General features: G+C 41.7%; 1 protein-coding gene and 1 non-coding gene across 2 annotated transcripts; both read right to left on the bottom strand.

Moving 5' to 3' along the window:
* Positions 1-256: 256 nt before the first annotated feature.
* Positions 257-329, bottom strand: TRNAT-UGU. Its single transcript has one exon. It is a non-coding gene; the product is annotated as a tRNA-Thr (tRNA).
* Positions 330-3,238: 2,909 nt separating this feature from the next.
* LOC121923986 (E3 ubiquitin-protein ligase TRIM39-like) lies at positions 3,239-17,659 on the bottom strand. Its single transcript, XM_042454995.1, is given in 8 exon segments — positions 3,239-4,203; positions 6,650-6,679; positions 9,009-9,112; positions 10,886-10,908; positions 12,972-13,181; positions 14,133-14,228; positions 16,961-17,233; positions 17,235-17,659. Coding segments are annotated over 8 exon segments (1,434 nt in total). The 5' UTR covers positions 17,421-17,659; the 3' UTR covers positions 3,239-3,691.
* Positions 17,660-18,128: the final 469 nt, after the last annotated feature.

Below are 18,128 nucleotides of genomic sequence, written 5' to 3'. Positions count from 1 at the left end.
TATGGTTCCTAAACCTCCAAGACACTTATCTGACTTTTTTGCAGGTCTACAGCCCAGCTTTGCTGCTTCTATCAGTCCTTCCATGTAAAAGGGATTTGGAAAGGAAAGGAGTGGAAGGAAACTAGGCATCCATCCCTCTTTTGTGGACCTTGAAATGTATTGTCTTTTGCTGGAGAGGCCAACTACACGTCTGTCCCTGCATATGTTTTATATACTGTACCTTGCAAAAGGAATAAAGAAAGAGGAAAAAACTCAAAGGCCCCAGCGAGATTTGAACTCGCGACCCCTGGTTTACAAGACCAGTGCTCTAACCCCTGAGCTATGGAGCCTGCATGCTACGCCTGGTGCTGTTTTCTCTATACAAGGCCACTCCCTCCCCAATGGGCTGGGCTTCTTCATTCCTTTGCCTGCTCACTTGGCAACCTTGGGTCCTGTTGAGAGCCTGCCTCCCACTGAAAATGGCGCTGGCAGGAAGCCTCCATTGTTTGCCCTTCTCCATTTTATGTTATTTGTATTTCATTTTTGCAAGCAGCAGCTTGGATTCACTAAAGGAAGAGAGCCCCCTCCTTCCCTCTCAGCAGCAAGAAAAGACAGAGTGCAGTAATGCAGGGGGCAGCGCCACCTGCTGGACAGAATGTGTCACTACACGCCTAGAGTGAGCTTGGGCAAGCTTGATAGGAGAGGTCCAAAACACACTGCAGAAATAATCCAGTTTGAGACCACTTTAACTGCCCTGGCTCAGTGCTAGGGAATCCTGGGAACTGTAGCTTATTGTGACACCAGAGGTCTCTCTGACAGAGAAGGCTAAATGTCTCACAAAACTACAGTTCCCAGAATTCCCTAGCATTGAGCCACAGCAGTTAAAGCGGTCTCAAACTGGATTATTTCTGCAGTATGGCTGCAGCCTCAGAAAATATTCTACAACCTCTTTCACTCAACCTCAAAGGTGCTACAAGATCTCATTGCAGCTTGACAGTGTAACACTATGTATTACATAGTACAACACCTAAAATACACTGTGTTGCAAGAGTAATACAGGTTACATATTCATGAACTGTAGATACAAATATATTCATTGCCTCTCTATCTTTGTTTCTAAAGACTTCTGACCCAAATGATGATTTACCAAGTCCACATTCGTTCATTGTGGCTGCACAATGCCACTTTTACTGCCAGCCATGGATGGATGCTGTGGATTCTGAAATGTGTAGTTTTGTGAGATATTTAGCTTTCCCTGTCAGAGAGCTTTGGTGCCACAACACACTACAAATCCCAGGGTTCCACAGCATTGACCCATGGCAGTTAAAGTGGTGTCAAACTGCCTTAATTCTGCAGAGTGGCAGTAGCCTCAGGCAGCAATGCTAACTGGAACATAATGGGGCTTCAACACGGAGAAATGTAAGGTACTGCACTTAGGGCAGAAAAAACGATATACATAGATATAGGATGGGTGACATCTGGCTGAATGAAAATGCATGTGAAAGGGATCTAGGAGGCCAGGTAGACCACAATGTGAACATGAGTCAACAGTGTGATGCAGCAGTTAACAAGGCCAATGCGATGTTAGGCTGCATCAATAAAAGTATAGTGTCTAAATCAAGAGAAGTAATAGTGCCATTGTATTCCGCTTTGGCCAGGCCCCACCTGAAATATTGTGTCCAGTTCTGGGCATCACAATTTAAAAAGGACATTGAGAAACTGGAGCGTGTCCAAAGGAGGGCGACTAAAATGGTGAAGGGTCTGGAAACCATGCCCTATGAGGAACGACTTAGGGAGCTGGGGATGTTTCGCCTGGAAAAGAGAAGGTTAAGAGGTGATCTGATAGCCCTGTTTCAGGATTTGAAGGGATGCCATATTGAGGGAGCAAGCTTGTTTTCTGCTGCTCCAGAGACTAGAACACAAAACAATGGATGGATGCTATGGGAAAAGCGATTCCACCTCAACATTAGGAGGAACTTCCTGACAGTAAGGGCTGTTTGACAGTGGAACACACTTCCCTGGAGAGTGGTGACGTCTCCTTCTTTGGAGGTCTTTAAATAGAAACTGGATGGTCATCTGTCTGCATTGATTGAGAGTTCCTGCGTGGCAGAATGGGGTTGGACTGGATGTTCCTTGTGGTCTCTTCCAACTCTATGATTCTATCAGAAGCATCAACACAACCTGTATGTTTACTCCAATGTATAAATGCATAGGCTTGCAATGATGATGGTAATGATGGTGATCCTGCTTTTCCCCAAAATGACCACCAAGTGTTCCCAGCCTGTTCACAGAACCTCACATTCAAGCCTACATGCAGAGGCTTATCCTGCGCGAATAAGGGATGAACTGGGAGTGCTCCTGACCTGGATTCCAGTCAGAGCCCCCATGAATAAGATATCCTCTCTTATAATGTTTGCAGCAGACTCATTCTGTAATCTAGGCCAAATTTGTTAGAAGGATGGCAATTTTTGGCCATGGTTCTTCAGAGGGGGTTTACAAATGTCATCTTCTTGGGCTGAGATAGTGTGACTTGCCCACGGTCACCGAGTAGGTTTCAGTGCTGAGGTGGGAATCAAGCTCTGTCCTCAAGTCATAGTCCAACACTCAAACCACTATGTCATGTTGGCTCCCGGGAGGCCAGGGTTCAAATCCTCATGTGGCCATGAAACCCAGATGTTAGGCAAGTTACACACTCTCAGCCTCACTCGCAAAACCCTTCTGACCAAACCTTGCCAAGAAAACGCTGTGAAAGGAATGATTTAAATGTAGATTCAGTCAAGGGTTTGTTTCTAGTACAGCAGGCCCTTGTTATCCACTGGGGTTTGTTTCCAGGATCCCCCTGTGGATACCAAAGTTCCTGAATGCTCACGTCCCATTCAATACAATGGCATAGTGATAGGATGTTCTTTATATAAAATAACAAAATCAAGGTTTGCATTTTGGAATTTATATATTGTTTTAATATTTTCAAGCTGTGGATGCTTGAATCTGTGCTTTCAAGTCACCTGTTGACTTATGGTGACCCCATGAATTTCATAGGGTTTTCTTAAGCAAGGAATATTCAGAGGTGGTTTTGCTGATTCCCTCTGAAATATAGCCTACAGCAGTTGGTATCCATTGGCAGTCTCCCATCCAAGTACTAACCAGTGCTGACCTCGAGTAGCTTCAAAGATCAGACAGGATCTGGTACCTTTGGGGTATTTAGGGCTTAAGTGACATAGTAAAACAAACAAACAAACAAACAAACAAACAAACATAGTCATGAATCAGGTTTTTTTTTTATTTCATACGAAATATGTTACATTGGTCATAGTGCTTTGCCAACATTTATTTACATTTGATTGATGTATTTCCAGCGATGGTTTTTATGGTTCTTATTTATTGGATTTGTATTTCACTGTTCATCAATGAAACCTTATTATTTACATTATTTACAGAATACAGGAGTTTCTTTCTAGTAAAACCTATTCTTTGCTACTCTGCTAAACTCCATTATAATGCAGTACAAAGAGGGCACCATTGTAAGGTGGAGGTGCCAGTCTGTGCCAGTATCTCATGATAGAATAGATAAATTATTTTTTATTTATAGTATTTATACCCTGCTCTTCAGCCAAAAGGCTATCAGAGCAGCTTACATTATTTTACATTAGACATTTCCCTGTCCTGCTCAGAATTTCCTCCCAGCAAAACAAACACAATCCAAGCTCTACGTTTAACACAGGCGCAGAGAAGTCGATGAATCAGAAATACGGAAAAATGGGAAGACTTTCTCCCCTTCAAAATCAATTGACCGGAAAATAAAGAGACGGGTCTTATTTTCATCATAAAAAGCCACTGTTCCAGCATCATAGTTCAGAGACACCTGGATCTCTACTGGATCATACTTTGGATCCACTATTGTGGGAGGTGAAGTAAGGGCTTTGTACTGATCGTCATAACGTGCCAGAGCCCAGATTCCCTCATCGGGTTCAAAAGCAAGTTCCCCATCCCTGTCCACAGATTCTTGGGCCACTCCTACCGCCCAGTAGTCTCCATCCTCTACATCCACAATCCAATAATGTTTTCCTGAGGTGAATCCCTTCTTTCCAAGCACGCAGCGGGCATACTCAAATCTTTTGGGGTTGTAGGGCACATCCCTACGGCTGTCCCCCCAGCGTACACTTTTCCGATCTTTAGACACAATGTAACGAGGGTGGGCTGTTTGTGGATCCAGCACCACATTTTCTGAAAGAGGAATCAACATGGCAATGAAACAACAACTCACAGTAATTCCATGTAGACTCCTTTGAACCAATTCAATGCTTTGGTAAGTTAAGGGAACAACAACAACAAGTTTATTGATTAGTCAGCTGACCATATCAACTGAATACAAAATACAGTTACAAAATACAAGATATAAAACACAAGATAAAAAATTAAGTTAAAGAAATGTCATGTTCCAAATTGCATGTTCTCTAAAAGGGTGTGTGCAAAAATACGGTAAGTGAAACTGATTTGCACAATAAAACTGACAGATAAGAGAATGACTGGGCTGGCAGTCTATGTCACAAAATGGGGACCAGGTGAGACAGATGCAAGATCATTCCAATCTATGCCATACATCTACCCCGTCCCTATACTCAACATACCAATTGTGACTTGATTGTAACTGTGCCTGTAAGAACTACCTTCCATTGCCATGTACCAAGATGTGGGCTGATATGGACAACAAAGACCAATGAACTCAATAGTGCATCATTCTTCACAGACTAGTGAGTCAATTTGCATGCTACTTCTGGGCTGTTCTTTTAGTATTAACTGTGTAAAGCAGATGAGAAAAGGGCCACTCCAATCATGCACCTGGAGAACAACATGGGGATACATCATATTACCAAGAACAATTTTTAGGGCATGTCTATGTAGTTATGTAACTACTTGTATCCATTCACCTGGGCATGTACCCATTATATAGCTCTTGCGTGAGCTTCAATTAATGCTTGTATAATTTCAAGATTTGTTGACATCACCCATCGTTAACTATTTACCCAGGATGCTATTAAGGCAAAGTCCAAAGAAGCACTGCACAAGACACAGGCCAAGGACATGCACATTAATGTGTGCAAACCAAGACATACATGAGTGCAGTAGGATTTGCAACTACAGTCCCTGCAGAGGTATTCCATTTTCTTTGACTTTTCCACATTTTGTTGTGCTGCTGAACTGAAGTGTTGTAGAACTGAAATTAATTTAATTGGCATTACCATTTGATGTATGACACAAACGATAAGTAAAGCAGCTGACACTTGTTGGTTGCATAAGTATTCACCCCCCCCCTTTGCTATGACATGTCAGAATAAGCTCATATGCATTCATATGCAAAACATTTGACTGTACAGATCATGAAAAGCTATGGAACACACTCAAAGACATTTGATAATCCTAATGAGAAATCTGTACCAAGGACAAGAGGCCACTTTGTCTATTGGGAACCACAGAATTCGGAGAAACAGTGGTTCCCAATAGACAAAGGGGTCAGGCAAGGCTGCATATTATCACCCTATTTTATCAACTTATATGCCAAAAATATCATAAGAAAAAGCTAGACTCAGAAGAAGGTGCCCCTTCTGGGCTGTCTCTATTCCCCCTTAGTTCAAATTGGAATGAAAGACTGAGAGGGGTAGCTATACTATTATCAAGATTTTGTATTTTTAAAGTAACGGAACATTTGAAAGACATGGAAGGCACACACATATTTGTAAAGGGTAAAATACAGTAGAGAAATGTAACATCAGGGTCATATTGTGCTGGAAATAAAAATATCAAGCAGGTTTTATGGAGCAAATGTTGAAGGGTTTGAGAAAATGTGCAGAAGGATCAATTATTATAGAAAGGGACAATATAATGAACAAAAAACTAGATAGTTCTGCTAGGAATAAAGGAATGATAATGTGGCTCAAAAATACTTTCTCTTCTGCATAAAATAACTTAGTTGATGTTTGGAGGAAATTACATCCAAAAGAAAGGAATTATGCCTTTTATCCAGGTTGCCATATTAGCTATTTTAGAATAGACTATATACTAATATCAAGGAAAAAATTACAGAATTATCAGACGTATCTTTGCTCAGGTTCTATGTTCAGATCACTCCTTAGTATACTCGTCCCTCCACATTTGAGGCTTTGACTTTTGCGAATTTGGTTATTTATGGATTTTATTAATATGTTCTCACTAGGAATATCTGGGTCCTCCAACACAACTCTATGGTCAACTTTAACCAAAAGTTGCACTGAAGTACCTTGAGAGTCTTAGAGAGAACACTCCACTGGGCATTTGTAGATCCTTCAGCGCAATTCCATGGCCAATGTCTGGCAGATGTTGACCACAGAGTTGCACTGGAGAACCTAGAATTTCCTAGAGAGATGTTCCCTCAGGTAAAAAAGTAGTGTTTTTGTTATTTGTGGTTTTTCCATATTCACAGGGGTCTTGTGCCCCTAACCCCAGTGGAGGTGGAGGGCCAAATGTAATACTAAAATGAGTATCTGAAACAAAAACAGGCTTGAAGGGAATATGGAGGTTAAATAGTGCAGTTTTAACCAAAGCTAGAAACATCAGCAGAGCAAATCATGGACTCCCACTTCCCCCACATCTCATCTGGTTTGGCTCCCTCTATACATTTGGGCTAGAAGCTTACCTTTAATCCATGTTGGCACTGATGTGTTCCCTATAAAAAGAAAAGAGAAGACAACGTTTAAAAAAATATCGAACAATAGACTCTAACAGACAGGTCTCTCCTCCTAGTTTCTTATCTCTGCTTGCATAAAACAATAACCTACGTGTCTTGCTCATTATGAAAGCTATCCTGCTCAGAGATGTTGGGTGCTACATTTTTCTACTGAAAATTTCCCAAACCACAGATGCTTGTATGTTTATCTCTCGTTGTCTGGGCCATTGTACTGCAATCAACTCAACCTGGTGATGAGAAGACTGTGGAGTGACATGATTTCCCTCTTTAAATGCCTCAAGGACCATCACAGGGAGGAAGGGAAGGCCTGTTCTTTGACAGCCCAAAGGGTAGGACCAGGTCTAATGCTGTGAAGTTACAGGAGGATAGATTTCAATTGAACATTAGAAGGAACCTCTTGACAGTAAGAGGAGTTCTGCAAAGGAACCAATTGCCTAGACAGGTGGTGAGGTCACCTTCTAAAGATGTCTTCAAAATGAGGCTAGACAGCTACCTGATGGGGATGCTCTAGCTAGAACTTCTGCATTGAGCATGGGGAGCTGTGGACAGTTGGATTCAATGGCCCATGAAGCCCATTCCCATGCCTTATGGAGAAATGTAAGGTACTGCACTTAGGGCAGAAAAATGAAATGCACAGATATACAATGGGGGACACCTGGCTGAACAAGACTACACGTGAAAGGGATCTGGGAGTCCAAGTAGACCACAAGTTGAACATGAGTCAACACTGTGATGCGGCAGCTAAAAAGGCCAATGCAATTTTAGGCTGCATCAGTAGAAGTATAGTGTCTAGATGAAGGGAAATAATAGTGCCACTCTATTGTGTCCAATTCTGGACATCACAATTGAAAAAGGATATTGAGAAGCTGTAGTTAGTTCATAGGAGGGTGACTAAAATGAGGAAGAGTCTGGAAACCCTGCCCTATGAGGAGAGACTTAAGGAGCTGGGTATGTTTAGCCTGGAGAAGAGAAGGTTAAGAGGTGATATGATAGCCCTGTTTAATTATTTGAAGGGACATCATATCAAATAGAGGAGAGAGTAAGCTTATTTTCTGCTGCTCCAGAGAACAGGACCCAGAACAATGGATGCAAGCTGCAGGAAAAGAGGTTCCACCTCAACATTAGAAGGAACCACCTGACAGTAAGGGCTGTTCGACAGTGGAACACACTTCCTCGGAGAGTGGTGGAGTCTCCCTCCTTGGAGGTCTTTAAACAGACGCTGGATGGCCATCTGTCAATGGGGATGCTTTGATTGAGAGTTCCTGTGTGGCAGAAGGGGATTGAACTGGATGGCCCTTGTGGTCTCTTCCAACTCTACGATTCTAGATTCTATTATTATTCACTCACAAACCACAAGGTTGTGAGTTCAATACCAGCCAGGGGCTCAGGGTAGACTCAGGCCTGCAACCTCCAGTGGTTGTTAAAATGAGTACCAAGCCTGTTGGGGACAATTGACACACATTGTAAACTGCTTAGGAAGTGCTTAAGTGCACTGATATGCAGTATAGAAATGTACTTGCTATTGCTTGCTATTGCTATTTACTGGGCATCAGCTGTATGGAGAGAAGGAGTACAGTATAGGGGAATGACATTTCTGTCAGGTTTATTGGGGTCGGGTCAGAAGAGGTTCCTTAGTTAATTATCCATAACTAAATATACCTAACTAAATACAGTCATCCCTCTGTATCTACAGATTTTTTATTCAAGCATCCACAGTTTGGAAATTTTAAAAAATAAAACTTCTAAAAAGCAAACCTTGATTTTGCCATTTTATATAAGGTACACCAGTTTACTGTGCCATTATATTTACAGCTGGCCCTCCGTTTTCATGGGGGATTCATTCTGGACTGCCCCCCCCCCGGTGAAAACAGAGACTCGACAATATTCAAGCCTCATAGGCTTGAATGGGATGTGTGCCCGTGCACATGCATGGAGCATGCGCCTTGGGGGCACACCTGATTGAAATTAACGGAGGTCTCCCCTCCATGAATATTCAAGATCGCGTATCTCAAATCCGTGAGAATGGAGGGGTGACTGTAATGAGACATGAGCATCCACATATTTTGTTATCTATAGAGGGTCCTGGAATGAAACCCCAGCAGAAACCAAGGGCCCACTGTATACATAAGTAATTGATATAGGATTCTGGACTTAATGATTAAAAGCCAAACACTGAACCATAGCTTGTGAACACATAACTTTATGCATAACTTCATAAGGGAAAACTCTTCTGTCTCTTCAGAGAAAAATAAAAATAAAAGCAAATTGACATTGTAACTGCTATTATCCAAGTTAAAAAAAATGTTACCTGAAAATTGACCCAACTTGGTGTTAACCAGCATCAGGTTTTCAGTGATGTATCCAACTATCCCATTCATATCAGGTTTGGGTTTTCCCATTTCTCTTTCACATCTAGAGACAGTATGCATATGATTTAATGTGAACTATTACTTTGTAGTGCTCTTGTTCTGCTAAAACCTTTTTAACAATATAGATTATTATGCGATTATTCCACCTTCCAAACAAGAAGGTCATCTACATCTTTCTTTTATGCTCACAAACATCAACACGTTGGCCCTGAGTAACCAAGTCTGCACCAACGAATTATAGTCAGCATTTAGAGCAATGGTTCCTAAACTTTCATCTTCCAGATGTTTTGGACTTTAGCCCCCAGAATTCTTGATTGTTTGCCAAACTGGCTAGGGCTTTTGGGAGTTGTCCAAAACACCTGGAGGACCAAAGTTTGGGAAACATTGATTTACAGCAAGGGTGGTCCTTGATGTCACACCCATTCAAGATGGCACCAAAATACCTCCCTTTTCATCCTTATCCCAAGCAAAATGGTGACTGGAAATGATATTGCATCACTTCTGGTGACCATTTTTGGCCAGAATATAAAAAGGTTTTAGAGAAGATGGGAATTCTGGAATAGGGTGGTATTTTTGTGCATTTGGGTGCACAGTTCTGGGGTGAAAATTGCTTAAAGATATGCTGGAAAAACCCCTAAAATTGAGGTGGTTAGGCTTTGGGCATGACAGCTACCAAAGTGAGTAGAGGGACATGTGGCCCCCGTTTCCTACCCTGAGTCTCAGCATGGTCACAGTGTTCTGCTGCAGGACAATCAACTGTTTACTGTGATGTTGTTGTTGCTGCATGGCTTCAAGCTATTTCCAACTTACAGAAACCCTAAGGCAAACCTATCATGGGGTTTTCTTGGCAAGATTTGTTCAGAGGAGCTTTGCCATGATGTGATGGTACCTAAATGATAAAAATGGATTCTGTTTCTCTAAGGTATTGTGGAGTGCATGAAAATGGAGGAACTAGTGTAGACAGCTGGGTTAGACATCTGCAGATAGTTTATTGAGAAGGTGAGAGTAGGAGGTGGTGGTGGTACTATGTGAGAAAGGGTGTTCAAACTGTACATGCACATGTTCAAACGTTTGTGAGAATCCTTGCATCTGTGTCCATTCCTGAGTAGTACCCAGATACAAGAATCCTCTGAAATCCAGAGTACAGATATAAAGAGTACAGTGTAAACATTGGTACAATCAACACATATATGTTTGTGTGAGTCAGTGAAGAGTCAGACAGGATTCGGGTTCAGAAGACAGGAGAGGGAAGGAGGGTCTGGGTGCTCAGGGAAGACCGTCTTACAAAATGAAGACATTGTTTGTTAGATATTAAATAAAACAGAAACACCAACCACAAGAGTTTGAATGCTGCACTGTAAAGACTGGGAAAATATGCATTTAACATTCAAAGCTATGTTAAATAAAATTATATTAATTATTCATCCTAATCATGAATATTGCCTGGTCACGATCACCAGTGTAACAGCAAACAGCAATGCAGGAAATCATGCAAACTTCCAGATGTTGACTGCAACTCCCAGCTCTTCTCACCACTCTCTGTGCTGTGAAGGACTACTAGGAATTGAAGACCAGCATCAGATGATGGACCCATGATTCCCTGGCTTAAGAGGTCAGCCTTATATACACAGACCAAAAGGACTAGTGGACCCTATGGGGATCCTGGTGATAACAATACCATTAGGACCAGTGTGAGACAGGATTTGGGTATGCCATTCTGGGGGGCAGAAGAATGCTTAGGACAGGGATATGAGGTAGGATCAAAACAAGTTGTGGTGAAATGTGATTATCATCCTAGTGGGGTTGTCACACTTACCTGCTCAGTAAATCACCGATGTCCTGAAGGAAGAAAAGAGAAAAATATCAGTCTTTGCTGCATATGCAATACAGTGGTACAATTAGGCACTTTTAGAGCCTGAATGTTGGCTGCTGTCTTAGAAATCTTTCCTTGGAGTAACCATCATTCCATTTAGTATATCTTACTTCTGAGTTAGGATTGGGCTGCTCATAATCTTACTAGGGAGTCTTTTTAAAAGGTTGTGTATATGACTTTAAAAAAATAAAATAAAATAAAAGCTCTTTTTTCACCAGCTGGCAAAGACTTTCCCATTAAACAGGTCTTCAGCTTTTAACAGCTTGTGGCAGAAGGATCTTTTAATGGGGTGTACTGTAGTTTTATCCTTACTGTGGTCCAAAGCACACTGCAGAAATAATCCAGTTTGAGAACGCTTTAACTGCCCTGACTCAAGGCTAGGGAACCATGGGAACTGTAGTTTCATGAGACATTTTGCTTTCTCTGTCAGAGAGCTCTGGTGATGCAATAAACTACAGTTCCCAGGATTCCATAGCACTGAGCCAGGACAGTTAAAGCAGCCTTAAACTGGATTATTTCTGCAGGGTGTTTTGGACCTATGATTTAAATGTGTATTAAGATGCTTTAAATTAATGTTTTTATAGGATTATTTATTTATTTTAAAAATTGTATCATACATTTTTTTAGCTGTGTTTCATTTTAATCTATATGCTAAGCCACTCTGGATCTCACATTGGTAGACTGTGGCATATAAATTAAAGCAAGCAAGCAAATGGGACCCACAAAATGAACACTCAGCAATATAACTTATCCCTTTCCCCCTATTCAGTATTTTACAATGGCTACTCTCCCAATATGGTAGTGAAAAAAGAACACAAAAATGAGTACTCCCATTGACTAAAATAAGGACTTTGAACATGTGTGGATTTCCACATCTTAATATAATTTAGCTGATCATGGCAGTACAATGCCTACATATTTAGCCATTCCTCTAGCATGCAGTGCATTGTCACCTTCAGGGTTACAACCTTGCTAGAAGGGCAAAAGTGGAAAACCTGGACACCCCAATTAAAACCAGAATAATTTTATTTTCTGTGTTAACTAACTCATGCACAGAACACACACATCCTCAACTATAATATTGTGAGGCAGACCCATATAGTTAGAAGAGACATCAAGGACCAGCCAGTCCAACCCCATTCTGCCATGCAGGAATACAGAATCAAACCACCTCCAACAGATGGCCATCCAGCCTCTGTTTAAAAACCTCCAGAGGAGACTCCACCACACTTTTTATATCAAGAAATTCTTCCTAATTTTGAGCTGGTATCTCTTTTCCTGTAGTTTGCATCTGTTGTAAGCCACCCGGATTCCCAGTGATTGGGCGGCATATAAATAAATCCTATTATTATTATTATTATTATTATTATTATTATTATTATTATTATTATTATTATTGTACCATATCCTATTCTCTGGAGCAGCAGAAAACAAGCTTGCTCCATTCTCAATGTGACACCCCTTCAAATACAGAAACAGGGCTATCATATCATCTATTAACCTTCTCTTCTCCAGACTAAACATACCCAGCTCCCCAAACTGCTCCTCACACAGCATGGTTTCCAGACCTTTCACCATTTTAGTCACATCCTCTAGACACACTCCAGCTTGTCAATATCCCTCTTGAATTGTGGTGCCCAGACACAGATGAGATCTGACTAAGGCATAATAGAGTTGTAATATTACTTCCTTCAATCTAGAGATTATATTTCTATTGATGCAGACTAGAATTGCATTGACTTTCTTAGCTACTGCATCATAGTACTAACTCATGTTCAGTAGTATATGGTCCAATGAGACTTCTAGATCCCTTTCACATGTACTGTTGTCAAGCCATGTGTTCTCCATCCTATATCTGTGCATTTCATTTTGTTTGTTTTGATCCAGCTTTCTAATATGTTAAGGTCATTTTAAATTCTGATCCTGTCATCTGGGGCAAAGATGATATTGAGTAGTTCTTGCACTTGTTGGTTCTACCTCTCCTTCTTTTGTTACATGAAGGATCTGGGGCACCTGCCGAAAGCCTCACCTGCAAGAATTCGAAGGATGACTGCAGACGCTTCTTTTCTAGCTCACTAATCAGCCTGGTGAGACAGGCATTGCGCTCTGAGATGTCATTGGCCATCTGAACAATTATATTCATATTCGCTTCGCAGGTGTCCAGCAGGGGCAACAAGGTCTTGGCTTCTTTCTTTGGTAATGTGGATGCAATGCGCTGCCTGGCAGATGTAATGTCACTCTGCAAAGGGCAGGCATCAAGAGAGAAGAAAAAGAAATTAAGGCCAGTGTAATTGGACACCCACTGTAATATGTTGATTTCAGGCCCTATGGGTTAGCTACTGAAAGTTAAAATGTGTTAAATCAGTATTATTATTTTTAAACTTTAATTGTCTATTGCAACTCAAGAGTTAAATGAATAATAGTTTTTTGTAGGTTTTTCGAGCCATTTGGCCATGTTCTAGAAGACTTTGTTCCTGATGTTTTGCCAGCATCTGTGGCTGACCAAGCATCAGGAACAAACTCTCCTAGAACATGGCCACATAGCCCGAAAAACTCACAAAAAACTATGGATACTGGCCACAAAAGGCTTCGACTTCACGTTAAAAGAATTGGTCTTTGCAGTAGCACTGTTTTGCAAAAAAACTGACCAGTAGTATATCAGCAAGTTCTATAAATAACAAGATAAGCAAGATGTTAGCCAAAGAAACATCCATGTAAACAAGAGCCAAAACCATGATACAATCCAGCACAGCCTGCTCCTTTAACTAAAGAAGAATAAGAATCCAAGAATTTAGTATATGCAAATGTAAGTGAGTCATCCAGGCAAAGAGATGTCTACAAAAATGTATGAAAAACCTGATTGTGAATTTAACTGAACAAACTTACTGTTTTAGAATCACAGAATCATAGAGTTGGAAGAGACCTCGAGGGCCATCCAGTCCAAGCTCGTTTTGCGATGCAGAAAAACACAATTAAAACATCCAGCCTCTGCTTAAAAACCTCCAAAGGAGACGCCACCACACTCTGAAGCAGCATATTCTACTGCTGAACAACTCTTACCATCAGGACGTTCTTCCTAATGTTTACTTAATAAATATACAAAAGAGATAAGGTTGCGTATTTATTTTCCTGTAATAAATTTCCTGAAATTGCATCCTGTGTATAGGAATGGGGGAGTATACACCCATACCTTCATCTTCTGAAATTCTTTCTCTTTATACAACCTTGCCTTCAGGATTTCCTCTCTCAACTTTGGCAGAGTTGTCAATAAACTTTGGATCTGATCCTAAAAGGAAGAAGAAAAAACTTGCCATTTAGAGCTTTGATGCTCACATGCATAAAACTGAAGTTCTACATTTTCAAACATATGTAGATTTTCACATTTTAAATTCATTTAACATATTTTTGCACTTTAATGCCAACAGTCCTTTTGGCATCCCTGTAGTATGTAGTGTTGTTACGGGTTGTTGTTGTGCACCTCCAAATCATTTCTGACTTATGGCGACCCTAAGGGTTTCCTTGGCAAGGTTTGTTCAGAAGAACAAATTGCCACTGCCTTTCCTTGAGGCTGAGAGCATGTGACTTGTCCAAGGTCACCCAGTGGGTGGGTTTCATGGTCAAGCAGGGAATTGAACTCTGGTCTCCAGAGTTGTAGTCCAGCATTCAAACCATTACACCAAGTTGACTCATTATGTAGTACCTTGCCACCATGGATTTAAAAACTTGTTTGGGGAGGGGGAAGGAATAGGGGAAGCCAAGGACCAGGATATCATCTTTGAAGCTGAAATCATTTCCTTCTGCATGCAAGCAAAATGATATGTGGAACACACATCCTCAGTAATGAGATCCTATAATCATAGAGTTGGAAGAGACCGCAAGGGCCATCCAGTCCAACCCTCTGCTTCAACTGAATACTGGCTGTTACTACTGGATGAAAGATTTGGGGGACTTCTTGCAAAACGACACCCACTTTCCTTAAGATAACACATTCTTAGCATTAGATATCAGATTGTGGAGTGGGGATGAGGGCTGTTCACAAATGTCCTTTCAGGCAGGGCCAGCTCTACCATCAGCAAGAAGGAGATGACTGACTCACGCAACAGATCCTATGGCATTTGTTATTTAATTTATCATTAGGCTTTTGTGCTTTATGTGTCAAAATAATGTGACTGCTCTGGGGTCCTATGCACCTTTTGATTTAGGAAAGTGGGGACACCATTTGCTGGCATGCCTTTGGCAGCAGCAAGAGGTTCTGAATGTGTGCTGAGAGTTGAGAAATAGAAATATAAAAGGAGAAGGAAGGAAGAATTTAAGAGGCGGAGAAGAGTAATAATCTGTACAAGGCCTATAAATCTGAGTCTGTGTAAAGAGTACTTGGAAAAATCCAAGGAAACCGTCTTACATAACTGGAGTGCAGTGTGCAAGTGGTTAATTGTTAACTTTAAAAAAATATTTTCCAAAGAGACAGCCTAGATGCAGCAAAAAGAAAGAAAGAAAGACTTGAGGCAATCTTAAGCACTAACAAAAGCAGAAGTCTGTGCAAAGTTTCTGCCATAATAAATGTGTTGAGTCTTCAAAGCTCCACAAAATTTTCCCTTGTTGAAAACCTGATGCATCGCTTTTACCTATTCCAATGTTCCTTGAACTGAGAGCCTGGAAAACATCCCTTTTGGACTACAACTCCCAGAATGGTTATCTGGGGATAGCGGGAGTAGTAATCTAAAAGAGCAATTTTGGCAAATACTGGGTTAGGGAAGATATGTGCTGTTGCCATGTTTGTCCAATCACAGAAATACAGGATGCAGCATGGTGTAGTGGTCTAAACATTGGCTTAGGACTCTGGAGAGCAGGGTTCAAATCCAATCTCATCCATGTAAACCCACTGGGTGACCTTGAGCAAGTCACACTCTCTCAGCTTCAGAGGATGGCAAGGGCAAACCCTTGGAGAAACCTGCCCCATGACAACCCTTTGGGCTGCCTTAACCCTATGATAGACTCACTTTAGGGTTGCCATCAGTCAGAAACAATTTGAAGACACTCAACAGCAACAAATACATACGTACAGAGATCTTGCAGCACCTTTGAGATTGACTGAAAGACAGAAGTTGGCAGCAGGCGCTTTGCTAGGCTTCAATCTCCTTCCTCAGATGCATCTACAGGAATTAGACTGAAGTCTAAGGAAAGATCCTGCTGCCAACTTCTTTTGTTGAGTGAGTCTTAAAGGTGCTGCAAGATCTCTCCACGTAATCATTGTTTTTACTGTATATACTTGACTATAAACTGACCTCATGTATAAGTTGAGGACAAGATTTAGGGTCAAAATGATGGATTTTGCTATGACCTGTGGATAAATAGAGGGTAAAACTTAGGGGCATATAGCAAAGGATCTAAAGGATGAAGCAAAGCAAAACGACATCAAAGAACTTACAAATTGCAGCCGACTTTGTGCTTCCTCTTAAGGCTGGATGGATGAGAAAGTAGAGGGGGTTGGTGTTCCCCGGGACAGATTTATGCTCTTTGCTTTTCACCAGGGGATGGCTCCTTCTTTTAAATCAGACTTAAGATACAGTACTTACATTGACCCATGGATAAGTTGACTCAGGTTTTTGGGGTCAATGTTTTTGACCTAAATTTCTAGACTTATACATGAGTAGCTTTGCTAGACTTCAGTCTAATTCCTCTAGACGCATCCGAGGAAGTAGACTGAAGCCTGGCAAAGCTCCTGTTGACCACTTCTTTTCAAAGTCTTTTAAAAATAAGGGTATACCATATGTAATACTTGGTACAAATGTTCTTCTTCTTCTTCTTCTTCTTCTGTTAATTGTTGTCAAAAATATTAAATAATAATAATAATAACAATAATAATAATCATCATCATCATACTGTTCTGCCATATGGAAGCATGTAACTATTATGAAGTGGCATGAAGGCCCACAGCAGGCAGTGAAAGTGTGTTATTTCCGCAGTGCAGACACACTCTAACATATAAACCTGCATGATAAGGCTATCAATGCTTACTTGGTACTCCTGGGCTGCCTCTTCTATGGGGAGAGCTGAGTGTGTCCTGTGGGCCCTGGACTCCCTGCAGACCAGGCAGAGGAAGGCTTTGTCCTGCAGGCAGAAGAGCTTGGCCGCTTCCTGGTGCTTCTCGCACAGCAGCAGCAGCAGTCTCCCCGGGTCTGGGTTCGAATCCTGGCGCCGCGCTGCTTCCTTAGGCTCCCCCGAGGGCTGGCTGAGCTTGAGCTGCCGGATGGCCTCCACCAGGTGCCCCAGATCCCTGTTGGGCCGGAGGCTGCTGGGGGGGGAAAGGGATCCTGCACTGGGGGCAAAGGCTCTGCTGGCACTGGGTGATGCAGGCTCTGCAAAAGTTGTGCCCGCAGTTGGGGATCATCACCGGGTCCCTGAAGGGATCCAAGCAGATGGAGCAAGTGGCTTCCTCCAGGAGATTCCCAGAGGGATCCCTTCCTCCGGTGGCCATGGTTAGTGTTGAAGGCAAGAGGCCAGCAGAGAGAGAGAGAGAGGGCTGCCAACAAGCCTCCAAGATAATTCCCCAAACGTTTGGCCCAAAACTCACCAAATCCCCCCGTATCTCACCAAATATTCAGCCAAAATCCCCGAAAAGTCCCCGTCATGTTCATATGGCAATAAAACGTAGCCCTAATTGAATAAAAATAATTGGAACTTATTTCAACTCTCAAAATTACCATTAAAACCAACCAAAGAATCTTTCAGCCCTTCTAATACTTTTAAGATGTTTATTTTGACATGAAGGGGCTCCAGGAAGCTTTGTGCCAAATAGAAACGTGTTCGGATGCAACCGCACTGCAGAAATAATCCAGTTTGACACCCCTTTAACTGCCCCGGCTCAGTGCTATGGAATCCTGGGAATTCTAGTTTTGTGAGACATTTAACCTTCTCTCTCAGCAAACTCTGGTGTGACAACAAACTACAATTCCCAGGATTTCATAGCACTGGGCCATGGCAGTTAAAATGGTATGAAACTGGATTGTCTCTGGAGTGAAGATGCAGCCTGAGTTGGGTCCAAGACACACTGCAGAAATAATCCAGTTTGAGACTGCTTTAGCTGCCCTGGCTCAGTGCTAGGGAATCCTGGGAATGGTAGTTTTGTGAGACATTGAGCCTTCTCTATCAGAAAGAGCTCTGGTGCCACAACAAACTACAATTC

This window comes from Sceloporus undulatus, chromosome 2, assembly GCF_019175285.1.
Source record: "Sceloporus undulatus isolate JIND9_A2432 ecotype Alabama chromosome 2, SceUnd_v1.1, whole genome shotgun sequence".
Classification (NCBI taxonomy): Eukaryota; Metazoa; Chordata; class Lepidosauria; order Squamata; family Phrynosomatidae; genus Sceloporus; species Sceloporus undulatus.
Note: the sequence above shows the minus strand (reverse complement) of the source record. Positions and strands in the feature narration are given on the sequence as shown.